The sequence below is a fragment of the Pinus tabuliformis genome, chromosome X (assembly GCF_031772625.1).
Source record: "Pinus tabuliformis cultivar Carrire ecotype Pingquan chromosome X, CPIR1, whole genome shotgun sequence".
NCBI lineage: Eukaryota > Viridiplantae > Streptophyta > Pinopsida > Pinales > Pinaceae > Pinus > Pinus tabuliformis.
The window spans coordinates 1,094,301,143-1,094,328,344 of NC_142308.1; the positions used below are offsets into that span (position 1 = coordinate 1,094,301,143).

At 36.4% G+C, this 27,202-nt stretch overlaps 1 protein-coding gene and 1 long non-coding RNA gene across 2 annotated transcripts in view; both read right to left on the reverse strand.

Moving 5' to 3' along the window:
- Positions 1-384: 384 nt before the first annotated feature.
- The window catches only part of LOC149143639 (dyggve-melchior-clausen syndrome protein), a 161,576-nt gene continuing 134,758 nt past the window's right edge, over positions 385-27,202 (reverse strand). The window contains exons 8-18 of the mRNA XM_089449919.1: positions 3,690-3,792; positions 3,175-3,300; positions 2,955-3,068; positions 2,678-2,796; positions 2,361-2,448; positions 2,127-2,219; positions 1,897-1,986; positions 1,635-1,754; positions 1,379-1,470; positions 960-1,017; positions 385-688 (exon numbers count right to left, since the gene is read on the reverse strand). Of these exons, the coding sequence (XP_089306045.1) occupies positions 632-688; positions 960-1,017; positions 1,379-1,470; positions 1,635-1,754; positions 1,897-1,986; positions 2,127-2,219; positions 2,361-2,448; positions 2,678-2,796; positions 2,955-3,068; positions 3,175-3,300; positions 3,690-3,792 (1,060 nt within the window). The 3' untranslated portion in view covers positions 385-631. The remainder of the gene's footprint in view (positions 689-959; positions 1,018-1,378; positions 1,471-1,634; positions 1,755-1,896; positions 1,987-2,126; positions 2,220-2,360; positions 2,449-2,677; positions 2,797-2,954; positions 3,069-3,174; positions 3,301-3,689; positions 3,793-27,202) is intronic.
- LOC149143640 (uncharacterized) lies at positions 12,222-12,973 on the reverse strand. Its single transcript, XR_016264812.1, has 2 exons — positions 12,456-12,973; positions 12,222-12,345 (listed from the first exon to the last, which is right to left on the reverse strand). It is a non-coding gene; the product is annotated as an uncharacterized LOC149143640 (long non-coding RNA).

Genomic DNA, 27,202 nt, shown 5'->3' on the forward strand with positions numbered 1-27,202 from the left:
TCTGCTTATGGTCATTGTGGGTGTCTTTGTTAGTATTCTAAATACTGTGGGCATGATATTTTTATTGTGCTTCAATGACTTTGGTAATTCCTCCATATGTCGCTTCATCAACCCCATTACATGCTTCAATTTTATGTAACTTAAAATTTTAATGCTTTAAACTTCGCAAATTTTCCACCTTATAAACCATTGAATAATTTCACTAGTTTTTAAGTAAATCAACTTGTCTTCAATTCCCTTCACCCACGTCTTCTTTCTCAAGTTGCCAATTACATTCATGGGCTCATGCGTTGCTAAAATACCGCATATTGGGTTCAAAAGATGCATGCATATGTGATAGAGAATTTGAATATCAACTAAAAGCAAGCTCACTTCACCAAGAACTCATGAAAGTTTGGAAAATTCAATTGTGTAAAGAATTGAAACAATTGTAATTTACATCTGCGTAGAAGCCTTCTGTACATAACAAACGACAATCTGAGGCTGCATTTGTATCTGGCAACTCAAAGGTTCAGTGTAAAGAATTGCTTTAAAAATTATATGATATGGCTACCTGTCCAGGAAGAATACAAGTGAACCAATTGGTGGGTCATTCCAAAAAACCGAAAGTTATTCGGGTAATATATACATTCTAGACGTCTATGAAAGGAGAGATTGGTGCATCAAATGTCTTCTCCTGTGAAGCATCCTGTAGAGAGAACGGTAACATCAGTGAATGTAGAATTACAATTGCTTAAAACCTGCAAAATCCCTCAAACCACTAGTTCAATTTCAAAATCCCTTGAAAATGATCATATCAATAAAGATTTGGATTCTATAAGCAGGGATGATTTAAAGAAATAACCAAAAAAAAAAGCCATCAAGGGACATCCTCCCCTGCTTAATTTCAGTCCGAAAAAATGAGGAAGTGTGCATTTACAAAGGTTAAACATTGAAGCAAGGTTTTAATGAATACTCACCTCTGCAGGTGACCTTGCTTGAAATAAGTGAATGGTGTCGAGATTGAAATCCACGCCACTGAATAGAATACACAGATCACCATGTAAATAAGTGTAGAAAATCGATGCTTTCAACAATTCACAAGTTATATGACTGAATCATGGTCTTAAATAATTTAACATATCATCTAAAAAAAATTCTGCGTGAAATCTTGGACTGTAGAAAATTACAATCTCTTGAGGGGTTTACCCACTTTTACCTTGCATTAGTAACCACTAACCTATAACGAGATGACTAAAACACATGTTAGTTTTAAGACCATTTTCATTTTTAATGAGGAAAACAATCTCTGCAAATCACTATTTCATTGAACAGAAAAACTTCAGCAATAGGGGAGATCAGAAGATTATAAATCCTAATTATGTATTTGCTACCATACCTCTGAGATACAACTAACTTCCACACATATGGAATAAAAAACTCTTCTGGGTGAAGTTCCTGCTCATAGGTGAATTTTAACTGGGTGAACATCTAAACAACACACAAAGCATCTATAATCAGGACACATCAACCACTAACAACAAATACAGAGAATAATAAAGGCAAATTCAAATACCGAAACATGACTCTTTCAAAACAAAGTTTTTCTCTTATTACTATTGTCATTTTCTACCATGTCATGACCAATTCTGTACCTTCATCCCTTCACCCCGCCATGACCAGCTATTAGCAACTATGACCTGAAGAACCTTTTCTACTGACCATTCCCCATCTGTATGTTGAGCATCAATACGACTGTTGAAAAAATCCAGTACCTGGATAAAGCAAAATGAGCAGATGATTTTCCACATCTGAAACTAAAAAAGAAATCTAACACCATGTCCCAGACTATTTAGAGCTAGATTGAAATTGGAAGGCATATTGAGGAACCAAAAATTATTGTGTAAGAAAACAAACTGTATAAATGTTCTCCACTAGTTCATAAAATCGTGGATGGTCCTTAAATGGCCTGAACAGCTCCTGTCTATGTAATATGGCATACACAACCTGCTTCAAAAAGAAAAGTTACTTTCTGAGTGACAAAATGTTAAAAAGGGTCAGAGTACTTGTAACTGCTGGCCTAGCCTGAATGCCTGCCTCATATGCTACAGTGAGTAGACAGGGGAAAATCCAGCAAAGAGCTCTACCTCTGGATTTCGAGGCAAAGCATATGTAAGAATAGCATTGATCATCTCCAACACAATTCTTAAGAAGTCGGTGTAGATATGTAGCTCAGTTGGCTGCAATGGTGCAAAGTCATTTTTAAATTTCAATGAAGGACAGGAGAAACAGAAACAAAAATCCAGACCACTGCATTAGAAACAGGACATGAACTTCTAAAATACAACAATTAACATATATGGGTGTTAATGAAAGAATACCATATCCTCAGCCAAATCTTTTCCCTCCGATGGATTATGTTTCAGTGCAATGATCTTGCTACTGTTAACTTCTGCTAGTTTTATGTACCTTAAAACAAGAAGATAACATAAATTAATGATAAGTTATAACTACTGTTAACTTCTGCTAGTTTTATGTACCTTAAAACAAGAAGATAGCATAAATTAATGATAAGTTATAACCAAAATGAAAAAAATTACAAAAACTTATTAAAACAATTTCACGGTTACTATATTTAAAATGAATGCAATTCAATTATCACCCCTGCAACAAATAACCCGAGGCAAAGATAGCATACTTCCGTGATAGCATGTCAAAAAGGCTAACAAGCCTTTGTGATGCATATGCACTCAATCTATGGACATGTGGGGCCATGTTTGCCAATGTTGCAAGGCAGTTTGTGTGAAGATAAACATCCTGCAAATGAAGAAACAAAGCACTCTAAGCATACAACAATCTTGAGGATAGATACTTCTGCCAAAGATTTGATCAGAATATCCCCCTTCAAGACAGAAATCTATGATTTTCTTCCAACAAAATCAGTAAACATGACTGCTATAGGTTAGTTAACTCACCCTCAGTTTTAATAGATTATACTGCACTGTTCTTATAAGGATCACAACCATCAGTGAACCAAGTGATGTTCGATGTAAGAGTCGTTCTTGGTACCATGAAACGTTTGGCAGTATCTGGAAGAGAAAGCAAACCAAAAGATTAAAAGCAAGCAAGTTTAGTTTTCTGAAACTAATGTGATTGCTCGGTCTTTAGGAAGACTTTGCAAGCAGCTGCACTTACCAACTTATGTATACTAGCATTGAAAGATGAATCTTGGCTAAGTATTAAAAGAATAATAAGCAACATATAAATTTGATTTGAAGATCTCCGTGGTGCATCATAAAGCATTTCCAGAATTGGTATCAGCTGCAAACATCAAGGGAACTCATTAGTATTAAATATACAATTTAAAGTATACTCTAACTCAACTAATGCTGCTCCTCTATTCTATCGCTCAACAAAGATTCACAGTCAAAACACATGTATGCTAATAGTTTCAAGCTAACTGAACACCAGAATACATAGTGATATAGTGATAGCTGTCCACCACTGAATTCAGCTCGATTTACTGAGTTCAGGGCCTTGGAGCCTATCTAGATGTTTGAATTTGAAGATTCTGTGTGGCTTGGAATTCTGTTTAATTAATCTAATTTATGTCCATTACCATATCGCCATTATGCTCCACCAAGGCTCTTTACAAAGTTACAAACACAATGGCTATAAATATAACAAACCATGATAATAAAAATTCATACCAATGTATCTAAATCAGTTCGTACTAACACATACTCCAAGAAGTCAGAATTCCCATGGACCAGTGAGTAGAGCAGCAAGATTGAAGTCTCATCTGTCAGGCAGCTTTAGCAACAGAAGACACAAAATATCATCAATACATCTCCTGTGCAACAGTGAAGTTTACGCATCTACAACCCATAAAGTAAGAAAATGCATAAGAAAACACAACTGATTCTGATTCAGAGCCATACTCCCTTTGGGAAAACAGAAGATGAAAGTTTTTAAACAAGTGTAGACTCGAACTTTGACATGTATTTGACCATGAAAAACTGAATTCGTATTTAACATTTCAATGTTTTTTCTTACATAGCATCTCAATATTTCAAATTTCTATTAAATTACACAAAACAAAAGCTTCATCATTAAATGATTCTGGTGGAAGTGATATATCTTCAGAGTACCATTGACATAGAAGCTTTTCACTTTGGCAGCCAGAGGAAGGGAGCATGAGCAACAAGAGCAAAGAAAATTAAATTATACATGAAAATGTATCACATGGAAAGAACATCCAAACCCTGCTAGGTATAATGTGATTGCATCACTGATGGTGACTTCTATCACAATGCACATCATATGCCATTTCTGCCCAGGAACATCCCATTATAATATAGATATTCTGGTGTTGTAGTGGTAGACCTTCTAGAGTAAAGATGTATTTTGGAATCTACTTATAATTCTCACTAACAGTATTCAGCAGTGTCACTGACTGCTACTGGTCATATAAGGATATGAATATAATTTCTTTGTCTAATCCTTACAACTCCCACATTGGAAAAGACTGATCCATTAACAGTGCCTAGATTAATATTCAATCTAGCCTGTTAAGAATCAAAGTGATGGCAACTGATGCACAATGCATCATCAAAAGACCACTCATTTCAAAAGAAACCTAGCCTGGTTACAAATTATGGCATTAGATACTCAATGCATCCATCAAAAGACCACTAATTTCAAACGAATCCCAGCTTAGCCTGGTAAGATAGTATGGCAATTGATACTAAATGCATCAACCAAAAGACCACTCATTTTAAAAGAATCACAGCCTACAAAGAAATTACGGTAACTGTGTTACCAGATCCACGGGGTCTTGATGCTGGATCCTCAGATCCATGTTTCGTATACAGATATGCATGGGATCCACCCAGATCCACGTAGGATCTGCTAAACAAACAGATCCCTCAAACCCCGAAACATATTCCACGCTACCGAAACAGATCCTGTGTCAACTAGCCCTCACACGCAAAATCCCAAGCAAATAACAGTAGAGTTTTTGGTTTATTTTCTATTTTTTTAAGGATATCTGCCACCTGTTTGAAACCATAAAAAGCAAATACTCTATTTAAATTTTTAGTTAGATTACTTATTAGTAATCTGTGGGCTATATAGTTGTATAAGTTATTAATTACCTATAGGCTGTATAGCACATGATAATGCAAATAGGAAAGGTCTGAGATGTTGAAATGTGGTTGTCATTGATGTCAACCCAAGCAGCACTAGAAGATGTCCCGCCTTTGTTGACCAAAACGACATGGCAAATCATCATGTCTTGGGTCCGGATCATCCTTGTTGGATTCTCTTCGTCAAGCCGATTCCGGTGGTATATGGCACGCCAAGAAAGCCTTCACCGTTTGAGAGATATGATAGTTTGAGTTTGAAACCCCAATTTGTGGGCAAAAACCCCAAAGGATGATGATGTGGCAGCTCTTCTTTGGCCAAGACAAATGTTCAAGTAATGAGGCTCTTCTCCAATGATTAAAATAATCCTTCTCATCAGTGTTGCAAACATCGTGATTGGAATTAAACTAGCAATTGCACCAGATGTTGCAAAGGAAACACCGTAAGGCAGTAGCTAGGAAAGAGGAAAGAGCATTGAACTATTACTCTTCCATGATGACAGTGAAAGTGTCACCAGATGTTGACAAAGGAGGGTCGTAAGACAATAACTAGGAAAGAGTAGCATTAAATTGTTATTCTTCCACAATGACAGTGAAAGTGTCACCAAATGTTGCCAAAGGGTGTAAATATAATTTTGGATCTTAGTTAAAGAGGGGGGTCTCAGGATTTGCATAGTTGACAGGACAAGAGTATCCACAATATAAGGTTCTCTCTTGTTGGTTATTTAGTGTAGTTGCCAAAGAATGGATTGTAGAGATAGATAAGACCCTGATTTGGTCTTTTGGTTAGACAACGATATGTATTTTCACTTGAAACTCTTGTGTTTGAAGTATTTTCCTACCTGAATGGTTGGAATTTATCCACATCCTATTTGTATATGCCAACTTTATTTGGATTCAAGATTTCTTGCAATTGATATAGCTTTGTTGGGTGTCATTCAGATCCCATTTACATTGTTCCCCCAATTCCAACTCTAGCAAACATTTGTATCATTATGTTTTTTATCAGTATGTTGTGGATCAGATCATAGTGACCTGTTGTGGATCGGATCATAGTGACCTAGCTCGAATGATTTTGGATAAATTATAAGAATATCAAGTTGAAGCCAAAATATGAATCTTTTGAACTTAACGATGTTGAAAATCTCAAATTGCCATAATCTACCATAAGTATAGTAAATTTGAATAATGAGGATGGAACAATTTAGTTATTGAATCTTAGAAAAGTAAATGAGCCTAGACTATGATACCAAATCCTTTCCAGTTGATGATATCAACAACCCACGAACAAGTGACTAAAGTTTCTTTGGAAATTCAAATGCATTTCCAAATAAAAATATTCATGAGTTCACTTTTAACTAATAAAGTTTTAACATATAACATCCTTCAAAAAAGATACTAATTAGTTAGCTCATGCTCCTTGGTTCTAATTTTCCTTTCAAAGCACTCCATGTAAAAATAAAGTTTCCTTCAAAATTGTTGAATGAATTTAAAGAGAAACACTTCTTTGAAAAATTTCATGAGATTTGTAAAGATAGACTTTAATACTTTCTCAACCTCTACCTTTTTTCAAATCTATTTATATTACTTTAAGTTTTTCAAAATTTGATGAAATTAAATTTAAATTTTATAATAAAACTAAAATTATAATTAAATTTGGAATTCAAAATTCAAATAAACATAAATGAATCATATATATATTTATATTTATCTAGAAATTTATTTAAAAAATAATTATAATTCCAAAAACAAAATTTCATTATTATAAATGAGAAGTTACATAATTCTATTAAAAACGGTTGTTTCCTTGAAAAAGAGAGTCAAAACTGTGTCGAACCCAGAGAACAAAGAAATAGAGTAGAACAGATAGAGCAACATAGGTGCATAGAGGTAAAGAAACATGCCTTAGCCTTTATTGTGGCTCATATAGAACGTCTATCCTTGATCACAAAACAAGCGAGAGAATGTCCAACAGGGATTTTAGAGCTCAAAAGAGCCTGAATTATATATAGAACATTAGTAAAAAAATTCAAAAAATATTCCGCGAGGGAAAGAGAGTGATCCCGATTTGGAAAAAGCATCCATATCCATGTTTTGTTCATTATACACATGGAAGAAAGAAATGTCATTGTAGGAGGAGCAGAGGGCAGCTATATTTGCCATCTAATGGTGCAGTAAAGGAATGTCAAGAGAGTTCCCCTGCAACTAATTAATGACAATCTTAGAGTTTCTAGCAATCCCTAATGGAATTAATGGTAATCCAAGCAGCACTCTCATGTAATTCCCACAACGCCAACAATGCCACTATCTCTACCTGACAATTTGTATCACCACCTCCATTCCCACATCCATTCCAATAGAAGCGGAATTTCTTATTTGGGCAGAGCTTAATAAGTGCTCAGCATCCACAATAACCATCAACTGAGGTTCCATCAAAGAAACCAAAAGGAAAATGTTCCCCGAGATCATGAAAGTGAACAATAAGCGGAAAACACCAAGCGGTCCAAAGGCCAATTTCAAAAAAAGGGCCAATAATTTTGACACTAGTAGAATGACAATTTAATATCTAGTTCTCAAAGAGAAAAAAGTTTCTGGAATACCGATCCCCTAAAGAACAGGGTTTTTGATGAGTAAACCAATACAATAAGCATTCCACGATGGAGGACCATTCCTTGTCTATCCTCATATTTAGCGAAACAGCTACGTAGTCCCAAATGGCCTTAGCAAAAGGGCATTCCAGAAAAAAGTGAACAATCAGGAATTGTGTCATCAACGTGTGAAATTTAAACGTTAGGATTTGCAATATCTTATGCAGATGTAAAAACACACCACAAATGCCTTTGATATTCCAATTTTTGATATAACAACTTCAATTTTAAGTCTTCGCAGATACCAGTCTCTAACTCGATGTTTTGTTGTTTTCTACAGCTTACAGTTAGAGCAAGTCACTTTTCTATGATACTTTCATTTCCTGCCAGGTTGTTCACCCAACGCCATGTGTTCGCCATTGTGGCTTCAAGTTATGAGGAACTCAAGTTATGATCATGAAGCCGCATCCTACCCCTTTTATTTCAAGTGGATTTGCTGGGATATGAAGCCTTGGGCTAAGAATGGAATTACGTTGGTCATGGTGGAAGCTGCAAAGAAATCTGCAAATTTCAGGCTGGTGATTGTTAATAGCAGGATGTATGTGGAATCGTATCGAAAGTCTTTTCAAACCAGAGATCTATTTACATTTTTGGGAATTGCGTAGCTGCTGAAGTTCTACCCCAAAATGGTTCCAGACTTGGACTTGATGTTCAATTGTGAAGACAAGCCCATTTTGAAACGAGCCCATTATAATGATCGAGCCAACTCTCCTCTCCCGTTGTTTCATTATTGTGGAACCGAAGATTCTTTTGATATTGCGTTTCCAGATTAGTCTTACTGGGGATGGTAAGTTTGAATACTCAGTTGAGTTGCTATTGTTATCGTAGAATTGAAATATTTTCGAAATATAATAGTGATAGGATTTTGGAATATTTTAGAAATTTGACTCAAATATTGAAATAATTTAATTTTTAAAATATTTGAATTTAACTTTTAAGATATTTCAGAAATCTGATAGACAGGATTGAAGCAGTTTTTGACTATTCAAATATTGGGAAATCTGATAGACAAGATTGTAGCAGTTTTTGACTATTCAAATATTCTGAAAATTTTACAAACTGATAGACAAGATTGAAGCAGTTTTTGACTATTTGAATATTCTAAAAATTTTACACTGATGATTGAAACACTTTAACTTTATTCTTATTTATCAAATTTCTAAAATGCTCATGTTTATCAAATTTTCAAAATATTTTTTTTATTTTTCAACCAAACAAACCAAACTTGAAGCCAAAATTAGGCCACCAAACCTATGGGGACCAAACTCCCACCCCATCATTGAACCACCGCAGCAGGACTAACCCTCATCTAGTATTTAGGACAGCCTCATTGAGGATATGTAGTTTCAATATCTGCATTGACTTAAGTGCATATATATGTATTCGTAGATTTTGAAATATTTGTGGAATATCTAGGAATCTTGCAGTCAGGAAAAAAAGGTCAAACACTTGGAATTTGCTGGCATAATCATGTTATCTTATTAAAACAGAGTATGCATGTTTGTCACAAAACATGAAAAAACATATAGATGTATAGATATATATTTTTCTTGATAGCATATTAAAATAACCTCCTAACCTCCTGACATACTAACTAATAATTTTCATATACTTGTCCAAAATAAACTTTAGTCACTCGCGCTCACACATATGACCTCACAATAACCTCTGTTATATTCCTTTCCGCCACCAGAGTATTTTGCTTCCATTGCAATCAGCTTAGCGAGTTCTCTCATAGTGTTTAATTAAGTTTAACCATATTTAATATAAATAAATTTTAATAAATTTAAGTACAACAGAAAAATCATATAGGAATACCAGACATAAAAGCTTTCTAAATCAAGAAATCTGCAAAACGAACAAATAAATTCCTGAAACAACAACAGAATCAACGATTCCAGAGACGTTGTAAGGTTGGCCAGTGGAGTTGAATAGAAAAGATTGGGAATGTTTTTGCATGATACAAGTTGAGCCAGTATGTTAATGGCGTTATCACATACATTACAAGCACAAATCCGACAGCCCTGTTGGCTATTGAAAACCAACGAGTAGCAAGAGGGCTTCCGAGGTAAAAAGAAATGGTGGACCAATCTATCCCTAGGCTGCTGATGCCAAGGCCATATAGTCCTGAACCCAATTGTTGTGCAAGGACAGAATTTAGAAAGGCCCAGCAGATCCATGACAGGGATGTCACCATGGGAAACAGATAACCAGGGATTACATAATAGGCAAAACTACATGAAAGGGATATCATGAAAAATTGGTTTCGTGTAAGGCCTCCTTTGGGCCTCTCCTCATTCTCATGAAGAGCTCTGCAATCAGAGCAATTGAAACAGAATAACGCTTATAAGAAATCACACAAAATTCATCAAACATCTCAAAAACCCCACATGTAAAAAGAATTCATTTTATCTAATCATATGAAATGAGAGTCCTTGCCTGAACAGAGAAACCTGAACAAGGTTTGCAGGCCACCACATGGTAGCAGGTTCCACTAGATATTTTCGGAAGACCCCTGCCCATCCATACCCCAACATCTGCATATCTAAAACAGTAAGAAATATTGCAGACAACAAGCATCAGGGAATTTAACGAACCTCGGAAGAAAATTTGAGCAAAAATGGTCAAAACCTAACCTGGGTTGTCATGACAATGAGTAAAGAAACGAAAAAGCTCAGGTTCTTCTTGTAGAAAATTTTGACAGCATTGACAATGGAAATTGCATATACACCTGCTGCCCCTGCATTCGCAAAGATTGTGATGAGAACATGCTCCTTTGTATTGAATGGCCCTGGATTCAGTGAGAACTCCCATTTGCTGCCTGCAAAGAACTTTTTGTTGGTTATGGTTGCTGCCATTAGTCGGCCAAGAGGGAGGACTGCAATCTGAGCAGCGATTGAACTAATCGAGAGGGGTTCCCTTCTGTACCCAAAGAACTGATTTAGAAACGAGAGTAGAACACAAGAAATAATTCTGAGAACCCACATCCTAAAAGTTAGGACGGGAATGCTTGGATGGTCAGTTGTAGGCACAGTGAGAGCCACCTGCTCGATCGAGGACTGGTCATCAGAATCTTCTTTTGTAGAATCTCTTTTTCGTTTTCAGTAATTTTTTTCGGATCTCCCACTGCATTTCCCAGATGATGTATGCTACTCATTTCCGTTATAGAACTGAACTTTCCGTTGCAGAAAATGCAGAAAATGTGATCAGACAGTGGCCTCTGGTACTAAATCTCTATGATTACTGTCATATATCAATGCCAAACCGAATAAAGGAGAAGGCTATGTACACTGTGGAGTCTGAGTAAGAAACGGGTAATTATGTGTGTGAGATGGTTATCGCTTCATCCGGCCAGACCCATGAAACCGTTATGGCATCATCCGCATGTGAGAGGTTACGGTTATGGCATCATCCACACGTGAGAAGCTACGGTTATGGCATCATCCGCACTGAGAGGATATGGAATTATCGATTGCAGAGGATGATTGAATCGTCTAACAACAGATCTGACGATGCAAAGTGGTGCAAAGTGGCATTTAGGAGAGTTGATTTCAGAGGGAACGCCTTACGGCGTAATTAGAGAGGGTCCGAAATCGGAAAAAAACGGGGAAAAAATCAGTGAAAATCGGCAAATACAAAAATATTGATTTTTTTCAATTTTTTTAATATCTAAAGCATCCACAACATAAAATAAATGCATTGACACATAAATATGATAAAAGAACTAATATATAAGATGTGTAATATCATTTCTAGTGCTACATCACACATAACAGTGAATCATGTCCTAAATACTAAGTCCTGAGTCCCAACTCGGCCTCAAAATATCAACAAAAAATATAATAATGTATCTCATATCATGAGTCATAATGTCATATACAATGAAATGAACCAAATAACTAGTACCATTTATTTCCTCTGCCCCTCTTGCAAAAAAATGCAACACCTTTCCCTCTAGATGTAAGATGGCATTGGAGCTGGCAGTGGAGCTAGCAGTGGACTCTGTTCTGCTCTAGAAGCTGAAGAACTAGGAGCTATAGGAGGTAGGCCACGTCCTCTACTGATGACAAGGGTAGCCTGGGTAGGTGGTGTCACCTCCTCCTCCTCCTCCTCCTCCTCCTCTACCACCTCCACTACCTCCTGCTCTAACCAATCAGGGGCCGACTACATGATAGGCCTCTCGGCCTCAACCCTCCATGCAGCGGTGGTGTAAATCCCATCCAATGAGATGGCCTTCACATTAGGTGTCCTTTCGAGTTGCCGCACCCACAATCGAAGATTGTAGTAGACGTATGCCATGTCATTAAGTCGTTGGGACTCCAACCAGTACAAGGGTCATAAATTAATAAATTATAAATAATAAAATAATAATTATAAAAAAATATGATTTAATGAATTCAAAAAATTAATTGGAAATTTGGAATATTTTAACCTGTTGCGCTTCTTGGTGTGTATTTTTTCAAATACACTCTAGTTGCCCTCGCATCCCAAGGAGCTACATGTTTGGCTGAGCACCCGAATGGCAAGCCTTTGGATATTGGGTACTCTGCCACCATAGCTTCTCGACCATGCATCTACAACAAATAAGATAAACATAAGAAAAAAATGAAATTTGAAAGTTGAAGCAAAGTATGAAGTTATGAACTTGAAGAGACAATGAAATTTGAAACAAACTAAAGCTTACCTGGAATTTTAGTCTTCCTATCCACAATAGCCATGTCAAAGCTAAATGTGCCACCTTCCATCCTGTATATCTCCATTTCTTTGGAGATTTCTGCATGTTTTGCTGGAGATGGCACCATCCTCTAAACACTAGTGAAGAATCCATCCATGACCTCGACATCAAATAAGAAACCACAGGAGTAAGCAAATGTGAGGTTCAGGTAGATCCCTGCAGCATGAATGGGACGATGGAACGTATTGTTCCATCGTTCATCAATCACTTCCCATAGGAGTTGTTGTTTCTCAAACCCCTCATCCTCCTTATCATCATAGTAGCTTCGAATGGATTCTTTGGACCTCTCCATGGCCTCATACAAGTAGCCCATTGCGGGCTTGTCTCCATCAACTAATCGAAGAACCTTTACCAAAGGTTCAATAATGCTAGACACCTCCTGCACTCCCACCCAGAAGCTTTCCTGGTATGAAACTAACCTGCATATGGCCCAATGTTACTTGGGAGCGGGAGCGGAAGCGGGGAGCGGGAGCGGGAGCGACCATTTTCAGAAGCTCCCGGTTTGGGAGCGAATCCCGGAGCGATTTTTTAAAAATATATATATTTTTTATATTTTTTAATTTTTGATACATATATGTCAACAAAAACATGTAGAATGATGAATTAGATATAAAAAACATAAAAAAGCATAGATTGAACCATATAACAACAATCATCTAGAAGTTATAATCTTCATCAACCACGTCCGCAAGTTAGTAACATAGTAACATACAACATATTGAGTCTCATGATTCATCAATCTTAAAGTTTCAAGCTTTCAAAATTCAATATATAACATTTATCATCATTGATCACCAAAGTTGTACTTGTAAGCTAAGTGTAACCATTACAACAAATAATATCTAACATGAAATGAAATGTTATAAAATGAAATGAAATGAAACAACTTTCAACTTTCATGAAGCATCATATTCATAATTCATTACTAATGAGTTATAATTGCCAACTTCAAACTTAAATTGTCATATATTGTTTAAAAAAATATCATAATAAATATGAAAGAGTCAATAGTTATAAAAGCTACTAGAAACTAGAAAAGAGAAGAAAATCTATTATCTATTTCCTATGCTTGGGCCTCTTGCCACCACGAGAAATGTCTAATTTTTTAGTCTTGTTGCAAAATCAGGATCTTTGTCATTAATATCACCCTCCAAGCATTAATATCCAGAGGTATCTTTGTCATTACCTTTGTATCTGTATAGGGATCTTTGTCATTAATATCACCCTCTAAGCATTAACATAAGATAGAAAAAGCATAGCATGTCAAGTCAAGATTTTGTTTGAGTGATGCGTACATTTTTAGAAGGGTCATGATAGAGGAGTTCGACAACCAATGTCACTAACATCAAGGTACATAGAGGGATTGGTACTCTTGATTAAATATGAGTTCCATACCCTAATACATGACAAAATTCAATGGAAACATTGCAATCCCCCAATCCTGAAATCCTGAAAAACTGATAACTCTGCTGGATTTTGAATGAAATCTAAAATTCTACTTTCTCCATATGAAATCCAATGAGGACGAAACCACTCTCAAACATCCTGAGTCATTTCATGGTAATGTTAAAAATTTAAGTAAAAGGATGAAAATGAAAATTAAAGAAAATGTCACTTTTACTTTAAGAATTTAACATTACCATGAATAGCATATCAATACTAGGGCCTAGACTTGATCATTAAGTTGCCCCACTCAAAAACTATTTGTTTCTTTCAAAAAAAATTGCATTTCGAACATTACTACAAAAAAAAAAAAATGCAAAAAAGGCAAAACGCTCCCGAAAACGCTCCCGAAAAGGCAGGGAGCGAAATTTTTTTTAGGGAGCGCGCTCCCGACCCGTTCCCGAGTCGCTCCCGGCCGGAGCGCGAATCGGGAGCGGGAGCGAGGGGGGGGGGGCGCTCCCCCGCAACACTGATATGGCCTCTCCCTCTAGTTTGCGGCTAAATGCCAAAGCACGCCACTCCTCTGAAAGAAACATTCTCTTCACATTCCACATATTATTCAAGAGGGATTGAAGAGATATGAAACTGGCGGCAAACTGTGTAATGGCAGGGCGTACCAACTCCTTGTTGTTGGTGAATGTTCTCATCAAATGAAACACAAATGCATGATTATATATAAATTTTGTAATGATTTTTTATGACTCAAAAATATCCTTGACAAAAGGATTTTTTCCTATGTCCTCCAACGTCAAATCAATGCAGTGTGCAGCACAAGGTGTCCAAAATAAAGTAGGATGCCTCTCCATAAGCATATTGCCAGCAACAACATAATTTGCAGCATTGTCCGTTATGATTTGGACAACATGTTGTGGACCTACCTCCAGAATGAACACATCCAACAAATCACATAATAACTGTGCATCTTTGATATGTGCAAATGCATCAACAGATTTCATAAACATTGTCCCCTTGGGACAATTAACCGAGAAGTTAATAAGGCTTCTACCCTTTTGATCGGTCCAACCATTTAACATCATAGTGCATCATGTGTGTGTTCATGATGCCCTAAACACCTGCAATCTCTTAGTTTTGAAAAATGTGCCATATAAAGTCATCTTAAGAAGGGACTTTGTAACCTGGGCCAACAATAGCAATAGCATCAACCGCAAGCTAGAAAAATGGATTGTTTCTTGCAACGCTGAAAGGAATATCATTCCAAAAAAGAAACTTGCCCAACAACTTGTGAGCTTCTTCTTTCTCCCTTTTTTTAATCACTGAAGAGATAGATGGTTGTGAACTAGGTGCGGTTCTAGGAACAAAAAATGATGAGGCAGCTACAGGGTTGGTTGTAGATGTTGATGCTGAAGCAGAACCAGTACCACTCGCATGTTCACCTCCCAATCCTGACACTCTACTCCCTGCTAGTTGACTCTTCAAAGTTGACTTGGACAATTTGGTTTGCTCTATTTCTTCCAATGATCTGAGGGCTCTTCGGATGATTTTTGGATTTGTATTTGTGCAAGGCCCTACCTCATGTCCAGGGATTTGTTCAAGGTGATACTTCAATCTGTATACCCTCCAGTCATATGATGCCCACATAACTTTCAAGTCAAATTTGATCTGTCAAACCCTCCATCAGGTTCACCAAATTCCCACTGAGGGTCCAATTTCCTTGGCATGTTTGTAACTTTGTTGAATTCTTGAATTTTAATGTAAGATGAAGTTTGAAGTTTGAAGTTGAACCTAGCGCACAAGAAGAATTGCAAGTTAAAAAATTAAAATTAAATTTTACATACAGCATATTGAATTTTTGACAAAAAAACCCTCAACTCAATGCAACAATAATGGAAAAAATACACATTCAAACCCAAGAAAAAAAGATGGAAAAAAGCTAGGGCACAAGAAGAAATTAAACTAATAAATCTAACAATCAATTTTTTGCATTTTTTACCAAAATAAACCCTCTCCACTATATGCAACAAAAATGAAGGAAAAAAACACAATCAAATCCAATCAAAGCTCATGGACAATAAATGGGCAAAACTAACCAATTGCTTCTTGAATGCCTAGGGGGTTGCACTATTGATCTTATTGGGTTGGGCTTCCGCTCCGCTCCTTTTCGAGATTCTTTATAGACGTCATATCAAGATCTTCTCACAAAGCCAAACCTTGGGGCGGGAGAGGCACTCCATTGTTTCAAATACGGGGTTGGAGTCAATTAAGTCAATCTCGGGTCATATCTATAGTGAAATGAAAAGTTGTCGAAAAAGACCCTCCGCCCGGCCCACCCAAATAGTAACTTAGGATCTTTCTTACTTTCGGATGTTCAAATTACTGGACTGGCATTAGGGTTTATCCTAACCCATTGGGTGATATAGAACAAAAAAAATGACCAAATTTGATGCCCATACCTGAAAACCATGCTTCGCTGAAGAAACTTGGTCCAAACTTGAAATTTTTTTGCTTGGAATGCTAAATTCCTTCACTTTTCTCCTATGTTTCCCTTGTAGATGAGTTCTCCTCCTCCTTAGCTCTCACTCTTGCCCTCTATCTGCAAAAAATGAGGAAAAAAACCACAAAATCGCTTTTCTAATTCGATGTTCTGCGGCCCCACGATTTTTACCCATCGGATAGCATGATTTTTTCGTAAAAATTGTGATTTTTTGGCGATTTTTGAAAATAAAGAAACAAGGAGATACAAAGAACCAAAAAACAAAAAAATCACTGAAAAAATCGGCGATTAAATCATCCGCGCAGAAAAATCAAAATTTTCTTAAAAAATCGTGATTTAATCGCAATGTTCACAACACTGCTTCTCATGTCAAAAGGTTATTTTCAAAGTTTTTTTCAAATCTATTTTAAATCAAAATCAAGAAGAGGGTTTTGGCACCAAAGGCAACTGAATTTCAAAATTCAAATACCCTCAAAGGGGTTTTTCCCTCCAATATTTTTTTTAATTTCAAATATTAATCTCCCTCCAAAATAGCAATTCGGTTGCCTTCTTATGAGCCCCTCAAAAACTATATAAGCGCATTGGATTAGCCCTCCTAAGGTATGTTCTTAATGCATATCAAATGTCATTAATCTTTGAAATCTTGGGCCCTAAGGTGTTGTTGAAGATCTAACAAGAGGCTAGTTTGAGAGTGGTTTTTGGTTTATGGTTTAGGTTATGTACTATCAAGGGTTTCGTTCGGTTTGAAGGAGCAATAGCCCTGTAGCAGTCATCTTTGAGATTCGGCCCTCCCTAGGGCAATAATTCTGAGCATAAAGAATTGTTTCTCTACGACTTTCGAAGACCAACGAAGGAGAAACCCCTTGTTTGGTGTTACAAGACTATCTAGCGTTCCATCTAAAGAAGATCGAGCACTGTGTGGTGTGGTACCTAAACTTTCTGAGCATTCAATGACAAATCTATCTCCATCTAAGGTTCAGATAGGCTTGGAAACACTTGCGGCTCATCAAGGACCAGTCAAGAAGGAAGATAAATTCTGCTCCTAAATCCCTGTGGTCATCATGTTTTCAGTAGAAAGTTTTGGCCTATCCTGAAGCAATTGCAATGGTGTTCCCTGCGGCCTTGGTCTCCCTTGATGAATGGCTTCAAAATTCACTAAATCAAATTCAATTGCAAGACATTGTTGAGGTCCTTGTCCTAAAATATTTCGACCTGTGGTTTGTGTTGGAGAATCAAGTAGGGCAACAATTAAAACAATTTTCCTTGTCCTTGATAAAATCTTGTGAACTCATATTAGCTTCTTATTATTTTTGTTCGATTCTTTTCATCGAACAATTATCAAGATCATAAAACATGAAGACCATAAAAGACAATGGACACAAAATATAGGATCCAAGCCAGGGCAAAACCCCTCCAAGGGGAAAACCTAGAAAGAATCTCTTCTCTTCTTATAGAATCAAATCCAATGAGAAATCCAAGACCCAAATCCCAAAGTCAAGACCTCCAAGCACCAAGTCAGCCCTCCAACAAGTCCTTCCTTAAGCAAGTCAAAGTCCTTACAGTCAATGAAAGTCAAACCTCCAAAATTTTGCTCCAGTCAAGCTTTTCAGCCCTCTACTTCAGGCCTGATTTTTGGACTTGTAATTTTCAGCCTATCAGCAGCTGTAGAAACCCTAGCTTCGCACATCTGAAAGAGAGAAAGCAAAAAAAAGGAGTTCTTCTCTTCTTCTTTGACTTTCTTCTTGTCTTCTTGTCCTTTTCTCTTCTTGCTTCCTTTTTCTCGTTGCAAATCGAACTTTTGAAGTGTTCTACCAAATGTGTCGAAGTCTCTTCAATATATATATTGTTCTCAAGGGGTCAAATAGGCCACTTATGGTCAACTTCTCCTTGGTAGGGCCGACTTGGTCTTGGAGGACAAAATGACTAACTAGACTCAAAAATAATGATATTCTTTTGTTACAACAAGTCCAAATAAGACTATAATTCATGAAAAAATTCTTCTTTGACTCAAGAAGCCCTAGAAGCATGAAGAACATTGTTTAACCTTGACTTTGAGCATGAAATCCATGCTTGAATAAATATAAATTCTTTTCCTTCTTTTACATAAAATGTACAATGTCATGATTACAAAAGTCATTATGAAAACCGAATTTAGTTACATTCTCCAACACTCTCTCTTAACTAGGGAGGTATTCATAATTACATGGTTCGTACAAGGATTCTCTCAAACTAAAATATTCTCATAAGAAGAGTCAGATTGATAAGCCATCTTTAAGCATCAGCATCATAACCAACATTGTCAACATAGCAAGGCCTTAACTAACAAGCTCTACCTATATCAAAGCATAATGTTGGGAGGCTTTACCTGAGATACCACACTACCTCTTAAGGCACATACCCCATCTAAATGTTCACTAGGTATGTCCTTTTAGGACTATGATTATCTTGTATTCCCAATCCTCAAAGAATATTGGTCCTCTTCGACCACCCTTGTCTTGGATATGTTGTCCAATACTCAAAGAGTGTCGATCTACTTCCTATCTTGGATTCTATATCCTCAAGGAGTATCAACCTTAGATACTCCTTGAACGGCATTCTAGCTATGCAATCCTCCATTCTCTTTCCTAGTGCCTTCACTAGACTTACAGCCATTAGTCCTAATCTAGTGCATGACACATGGAGAATATGATGTCTAGCATCACTCCCTCTCAACCAGAGAGGAGATCCTCATTCTCTCTTGATCAGGGAATAGGTCCTTGCTCCTTCACAAACATTTAAGGAGACTTCTTACTCCCTCTCAAGCATAGAGGAGTTTCCTTGCTTCTTTTTAATTAGGAAGACATAACCACAAGCTCTTTAGCTTGTCTCAGACTTCATCAATACATCAGCTACTAGTTCTTTATGGAGATCTTCAAGTAGTAGTTGCATGGCTCCTCCTCTCCTTTGCATCTCATCATATTGAGCTTTTGTAATGGAGCCAAACTTTCTTTAGTCTGTGACAGGGTTCAGGCCATCAACCTTTCATATCACTTTCCTCTAGTCATCATCAACAAAGGCATTATATTGAGCCAATCAAAGTAAAGCTTAGTCATAGCTCTCTCTATTCATGAAAGTGATCTTCATCGTCATTGAAACATAAACATCAAGTTATCTTTTTGTACTGCTACCTTTCAATCCCAAGATTATGTAGACATCTTGGCCATATAATCCTTCAAGGATTACCAAAGCCATCCACTCAATCCAAGTATACTTTGAATTGAGTTCAAAACAAACAATTGTAGATACACTAGCCTCAACTGCCATTTTGTACTTTTGCAACATACTTCCAGATAGCATAACCATATTCCAACCAGATAACCAATATCATAATTACCTCATCATGATGGCCTTTTGTCAAGATGTTAGTTTTTGTTTACTTGTTTCTTTTGAGATCAACATCCTTTCGTATGGTCTATCTCCATTTTGTACAAAAGTCCTCCATGTTTTCACTTTTCAATCAAACTGCCCATGGAATGAACTAATTAGCAAGCTACAATGTCTTCTCCTTGAAGTTGGCATTGCCAATCTTCTTTCTTTCTTTAAGAAACCATTTAGATGTTTGAACAATATCATCATGTTTATGCCATGCTATCTTATGGAAGAGTCTTGCCATTCCAAAGCATAACAAATCCTTTTTCCAAGCATCATGTAACCACATGGAAGACCTTTCATGCTCATGTTACCAACCACATTCTTATGACCAACTCTTTCTGCAAGATTCATATAAACATGAATTATACCTTCTAGAGAAGAGTTACGCATACCTTAACCATCTAGCTATCTTTCCTTTGAATGAGATTACTTCTTATCCTTATCAAAGATAAATTTCCTTTCCTAAGAGGAGAAAGACTTCAATTCTGCCATTCAAACCGCAACTTGCCCATCATCATCCCTTCATCCTTCAAGATCATTGTTTCCATACAAAATGGAATAGTCATGTCATAATGTTATTAAAGAACCTTCCCTGAATAATGGTACTTATTGGAGGATCTTGATGATCCTTTCTACAAGACGACTACCTCTAACATTATGTTAGAAAATACTTGGATGAACTGTGATGTGCAAGATGGTCAAAATCTTCTCATTCTTGATAGCTAGATGACTTTTTCCAAAGCAATTTGATCATGTAGACTCTACATCTTCTACTATCATATGCTTCATTCTATGATTCCATGCTTCATAAAAAACTAAGACTCTTCTAGAGAATGCAACGGTGCATGCTACTCTAACTACTACTTTCTAATAAAGGAAAGACAAATTGTAAATAAACCTTATAGATGTGAAGCTCCCTCAATAGTATAGATCCTTGGGATCTTCACCTTTTAGCTTCTTCTCAAGTTCTTCTTTCTCTTCAGCGATGTGAGCTTCGCTCCTTTCCTTCCTTTTGTTGTTTTTCTTGTTTGGACAATCCCTCTTAAAATCTCCTTATCCATTGCACTCATAGCATTGTATCTTGGACATATCTGGTTTTCCTTTGGACTTTCCAAACTTTCTTTTCTTCTTCTTGGATTTTACAACAAAGGCTTGAGACTTTTCCTTTGATTCAGTGTCATCCTTTGCCTTCAAACTTGTTTCTTCCAAAATACACTAAGCCCATAGTTCAAAAAAGGGAGTAGTATATTTTCTTGAGTAGACATTAGTTGCAAAACTACTCCATTCAAGTGGCAAAGCATTTAGTACACAGGTGGTCATCTCTTAATCGAATATAATTTCTCCAAGCCCTTGCAACTGGTCCCTTAATTGTGAAATCTTCATAAGGTATGTGACCATATCTTCATTCTTTGATATCCTTTATTTATATAGTTAATTCCTCAAGGATATTTTCTAACCTAACATACTTATGGAGTACAATTTCACCAACTTATCACAGATTGCTTTAGATGACCTCAAATCAGCAACAAAGGGAATGAGATGATCTCTCATGGATTCAATAAGAATCCTTTGTGCCCTCACTTCTCCCTTCTTGTATCTTGCTAATTCTTTAGTCTTCTCTTTGTCTGGTTGAGTAATTTCTCCAAGGACATAATCCATGACTTCAACTTTTTGTCAAACAAGTGTCCTTCTTGACGATGCCTTCAATTATCTTGATGCTTTCAAGGCTTTTAAGAAACTTCAAAGATGTCCTTTAATAGAAAAGAGACTTCAAGAGATATAAATGTCCTTTCTTAAGACAATGAGGCCTTCAATGAGAGCTTGATGTAGTAATCTTTCCTCTAGGTCAACAGGGCTTCTTTCTTAAGCCTTTCCTTGTGTCCTTAGCGAATGATTTCCTTTGACAAGCAAGCTCCTCCTATGCCAACAAGATGATCTTCAAGCTTCCTTTTTCTCACCTTAGCTCTGATACCATGTTGGAGAATCAAGTAGGGCACCAATTCAAACAATTCTCTTTATCCTTAACAAAAGCTTGTGAACTTATATTAGCTTCTTATTATTTTTGTTAGATTTTTTTCATCAAACAATTATCAAGACCATAAACCATGAAGATCATAAAAGACAATGGACACAAAATATAGGCTCCAAGCCAGGGCAAAAACCCTCCAAGGGGAAAAACCAAAAAGAATCTCTTCTCTTCTTATAGAATCAAATCAAATAAGAAATCCAAGGCCCAAATACCAAAGTCAAGACCTCCAAGCACCAAGTCAGTCCTTAAGCAAGTCTAAGTCCTCAAAGTCAACGAAAGTCAAACCTCCAAAATTTTGCTCCAGCCAAACTTTTTGGCCCTCTACCTCAAGTCTGATTTTTGGACCTGCAATTTTCAGTCTATCAGCAGCTGCAGAAACCCTAGTTTCACATGTGTGAAAGATAGCATGCACAAAAAACGAGTTCTTCTCTTCTTCTTTGACTTTCTTCTTGTCTTCTTGTCTTTCGCTCTTCTTGCTTCCTTCTTCTTGTTGCAGATTGAACTTCTGAAGTTTTCTACCAAATGAGTTGAAGTCTCTTCTATATATACTCTTCTCAAGGGGTCGAATAGGCCTCTTCTGGGTTGACTTCTCCTTGACAGGGACGACTTGGTCTTGGAGGGAAAAATGACTCATTAGACTCAAAAATAATGATTTTCTATTGTTACAACAAGTCCAAATACAACTATAATACATTACAAAAATTCTTCTTTAACTCAAGAAGCCCTAGAAGCATGAAGAACATGCTTTGACCTAGACTTCAAGCATGAAATCCATGCTTGAATAAATAAAAATTATTTTTCTCTTTTTATCTAAAATGTACAATGTCATGATTACAAAAGTCATTATGAAAATCGAATCTAGTTACATTCTCCAACAGTTTGAAGCCTATAAGCAGCAACAGTAGTGTTATTTGAAGGTTCTCGGCCTATATCCAAGACCTATCCCATGTGGCCCTGTTGACAGGTAGCAAATCATCATTTTTTCGACATACTTCCTGTTGCAAGTGTCTTACAGAACAGCGTCCCTTCTAGTATCATTTGTTATGGACATTGCATACTTGAGGTCATATTCAGCCATCGAAAGGAGTCAAATCTGAAGGAGTAACCTAATACAAGTATGCAATTTATTAAGATCTATATGATTTAATGATCTCTATCTTTCAATGCTTGGAGCTATGGTATATTTCAACTTGCTTGCACAATCCTTCTTGACTTGGTGATAAACTTTTCAAGTACCTCTGTGCACAAATCATTGTTGCCCTAAATAAACAAGGGTTTTTGAGAAGGAACTGAGGTACTGTGTAGCCTACAGAGGTACACATTCTCTTCAGTAGTGAGAAATTTAATTGCAGTAGTCAACAGAAGTAGGTTTTCATCATTATATCCATGATGCAGTGTAAGGTTTCAGATATATCATCCCCATTTTACAGTAGTTAGATCATTTGCAGCAGTAAGGTCCAGGTGCAGTCATGAGGGTCTCATGTTGAACAGTACATTAATAAGGGTTACTAAAAGACAGAAGTACAGTGGCATTCCTTTCACTAGCAATCTACAACACGGAGGAGGAACAATAAGATTAAACTTACATTTCCCTCCACTAACAAATAAGCTGAAAAAGAAAACAGATAAAATTGCATTGAATTGTTTAATTTAAATTTCCTACATGGCAACAAAGGTTTCTACGCTCCAGTGCCATGTCATAGAAAATTAATGCAACAACTATCCTATACAACATCTCAAACAATATGTTTGAGTTGTTTTGGATCTCGAAACATTCTTTGAACATAATCAAAGAATCTTTCTATATCTTCATTATCTAAATGAAAATCACAAGAGTAAGAAACAGTGGCATGCAAGTAGGCCTTGCTGCATAAATCAGGCAATACAGAATTTTGTTCCATCCATCATCAATCAAATTCTAAATAATTATGTACCATAACTCCCTGTCCTCTCTAAATTTTTCTACCTGTCCTCTGTAAATTTTTCTAGCCTAGGTGACTGCTGTCCTAATATTCTCATGTTAAATAACTCAAAACAGAAATTATTTAACAGCAGCAAATTAAAATTCTGAATATCACATCACTCACACAATATCTGAAAAATAAGCAGCAGAAGAAATAAAACACATACACAGGGATTTCTCCTTTGAATCAGTTTTCCGTTCATTTGATCAAAGCTTACAAGGTGACGTCTACAACCTGCTTGAAACAGCAGCAATACAGTCAATAAAATCGCCTTGAACAGCAGTGTACAGCCTGTGTAACTGAGGGTGCAGCTACAGCAGAACAGCCTACCCTATTTCTGCCATTCCTGGACAGCAAACTGCTCTTTCTCCTCTCAACAGCTAGAGCACACTTCAGCAATCCACTGAAGACCGTGTATGGCCAGATCTGAAAGTATATAGACTGTGCATAAGAAAGACAGCTACAGCAATGGTACAGCCTGTACAGCCTACTGCTATATTGCTGGTATTTTTAGAAATCTCTTCTTCTTCTCCTTGTATGCACTCTCCCTTCTCCCAGCTTTCTTGCTCTCTTCTCATATGAGATCAACTTATCCTATCTTGTCCATTGTTTGCTTTGAGAGCTATGTTACCAGGATATGGAAATGGATCCGGATATGGATCCATCAAATCTTTGGAAAGTCAGGATCCGGATACGGCAAGGATATGTTCAAGTACAAAAATATATAATAATAGTTTTAAAAAAAATTAAAATATATTTGAAGTTCAAAATCAAAACCATTCATGAATCACAAAATTTTATATTATAATTTAAAATAGTTTCTAACATATATAGTTAAAATAGTTTATAAAATCTATAATCTATATTTTAGAATATAATTTAAAATAGTTTATAATAATTTAAATTATATTTTAAATTAATTTCTTATTTGAAACTATATAGTAAAAACTATTTTAATATTTTAGTTTATAGTTTAAATTGGTATTATTATAATTAATATATATATATATATGATTTTATATAATAAAAAAATATTATTTTAAAATGTAATATATATATATATATATATATATATATTAAAAATTTAAAACACAATATAATGAAATATAATTTATAAATATATGAATACTTTCAACCTTTCAAATCGATACACAACCTAATCAATTTAACCGTCAATAAACTAAACTATTCCATCTACCTACCTGAAACCCACGAATTCAGTGTTGCCGGCAATCACAAATTTACAAATTTGATGTTGTTGACAATGGTAAAATCCATGAATTTGGTGTTGCCTGCAATCGTGAGTCATTGTTACACACTCAACACTACAAACAGTGCCCTTCCCTCACCCGTGCCCTCGTACACAACCTCAATCGTCGTCCTTGTCGTCGTCCTCACACAACGTCACTTTTGCCACTGCAAAAGCTAATTGTCGTCGCCCTTGTACACAGTGATTGTGTTGTGTGTGTTATTGTAATGGGTGAACAGTGGTTTTGTTTTAGAAATTGCTAAAACGAACCAAGGATCTGCACAGTCTGAATTCATTGTTACTAAATCCACCTCCACTACTAAAACGAATTGGGAATGTGCACAGTCGAAATTTGCTATTGCTAAATCTGCCTCCAAAATGATAGGACACGCAGTCGAGCTGGGTGAAACAGCTCTGGCATGAAAGAAGTGTTTCCCATAATTTTGAATCGTATCTTTGGCGAATCTGATACGGATCCAGACGGATCCGTATCCACATTCGGTTCGGATCCGGGGATTTGTTTTTCCTTAAACTACCACTCACAGATCAAGTAACATGGTTTGATAGAGATAACTATGTCTCCTTAATCCTAGTTGCCACCTATCTCAATTCTGAAATGTACACTGAAGATTAAATCCTAATCTAAGTCGGTAATTTTCAGTGATGCAAAAATCGCATCTTATTGTATTATTGCGATTTTTATAAAACAACGATATTATCGCCCGATTTTTATGCCTATTTTTTTCGCGATTTTTTCAGAAAAAGACGCGATAATTTTTAAAAATCGCAATAAAAACGAAATTATCGCGATTCGATGGCGTTTTTATCGTCGGGCCAGTGGACAGCGGGTTTATAACACCAAAAAAAGAACAAAAAAAAATTTATTCATTTCTACAGACAGCGGCAACAGTGGATTGGGAGTGACCTAGGAGAAAAACCTTGGTCGATGGGGCACTAATTGGAGGAGAAAACGACTCAAAAACCCTGGTGGATTGAGCGTTGAGGAGGAGAGGATCAATTTTTTTCCGGAAAACCGGTATGGGCACCAAATTTTTGTGTTTTGTTTTGGTTTTTTTTTTTTTTTTTTTGGTTGGGTTTGGATAACCCATTGGTTTATCAAATATTTTTGAGTTGATTTGATGGTGTTTTCGTTTGTTAAATTGTCAAAAATTCAATGTGTTTTGTCATGTTACTCATGTATGTAATTTTTTTTTAATTTTTGTAACTTGCAATCCTTATTTTGCCATAGGTTCACCATTCAACTTCAAAATTCAAAGTTCAAACTTCATCTTACAAATTTAAAACTCAAGAGTCAATAGTTCAACCAAGTTACAAACATGCCAAGGAAATTGGACCCTCTGTGGGAATTTGGTGAACCTAATGGAGGGTTTGATAGAATAAACTTGAGTTGCAAGTTGTGTGGGCATCATATGTCAGGGGGGGTTTATAAATTGAAGTATCACCTTGCACAAATCCCTGGATTTGATGTAGGTCCTTGCTCAAATACAAATCCGGAAATCATCCAAAGCGCCATGAGATCATTGGAAAATTTAGAGCACGATAGAGAGGCCAAAGCAGAAATGAAAAAGCAACTAACAAAGAGGGTGTTAGGCTCAGGTGAACAAGGAAGTGGCATTGGTTCTACTTCAGCATCAATATCTACAACCAACCCAGTAGCTGCCTCATCATTTTTTGTTCCTAGAACCACGCCTGGTTCACAACCATCTATCACTTCAATGCTTAAAAAAACTGAGAAAGAACAAGCTGACAAGTTGTTGGCCAAATTTCTCCTTTGGAGTGATATTCTTTTCAGCGTTGCAAGGAATAATCCATTTTTCCAGCCTGTTGTTGATGCTATTGCAACTATTGGCCCAGGGTACAAAATCCCTTCTTATGATGACTTTAGAGGCCGGATTCTTCAAAATGAAAAGGTTGATTGCACCAAAAGATTGGAGGAGTTTAGAGCATCATGGGCACAAACAGGATGCACTGTGATGTCAGATGGTTGGACTGACCAAAAGGAGAGAACCCTTATAAACTTCTTGGTTAGTTGTCCCAAGGGGACAATGTTTATGAAATCTATTGATGCATCTTCACATATCAAAGATGCAAAAACTTTATGTGATTTGTTGGATGTGTTTATTTTGG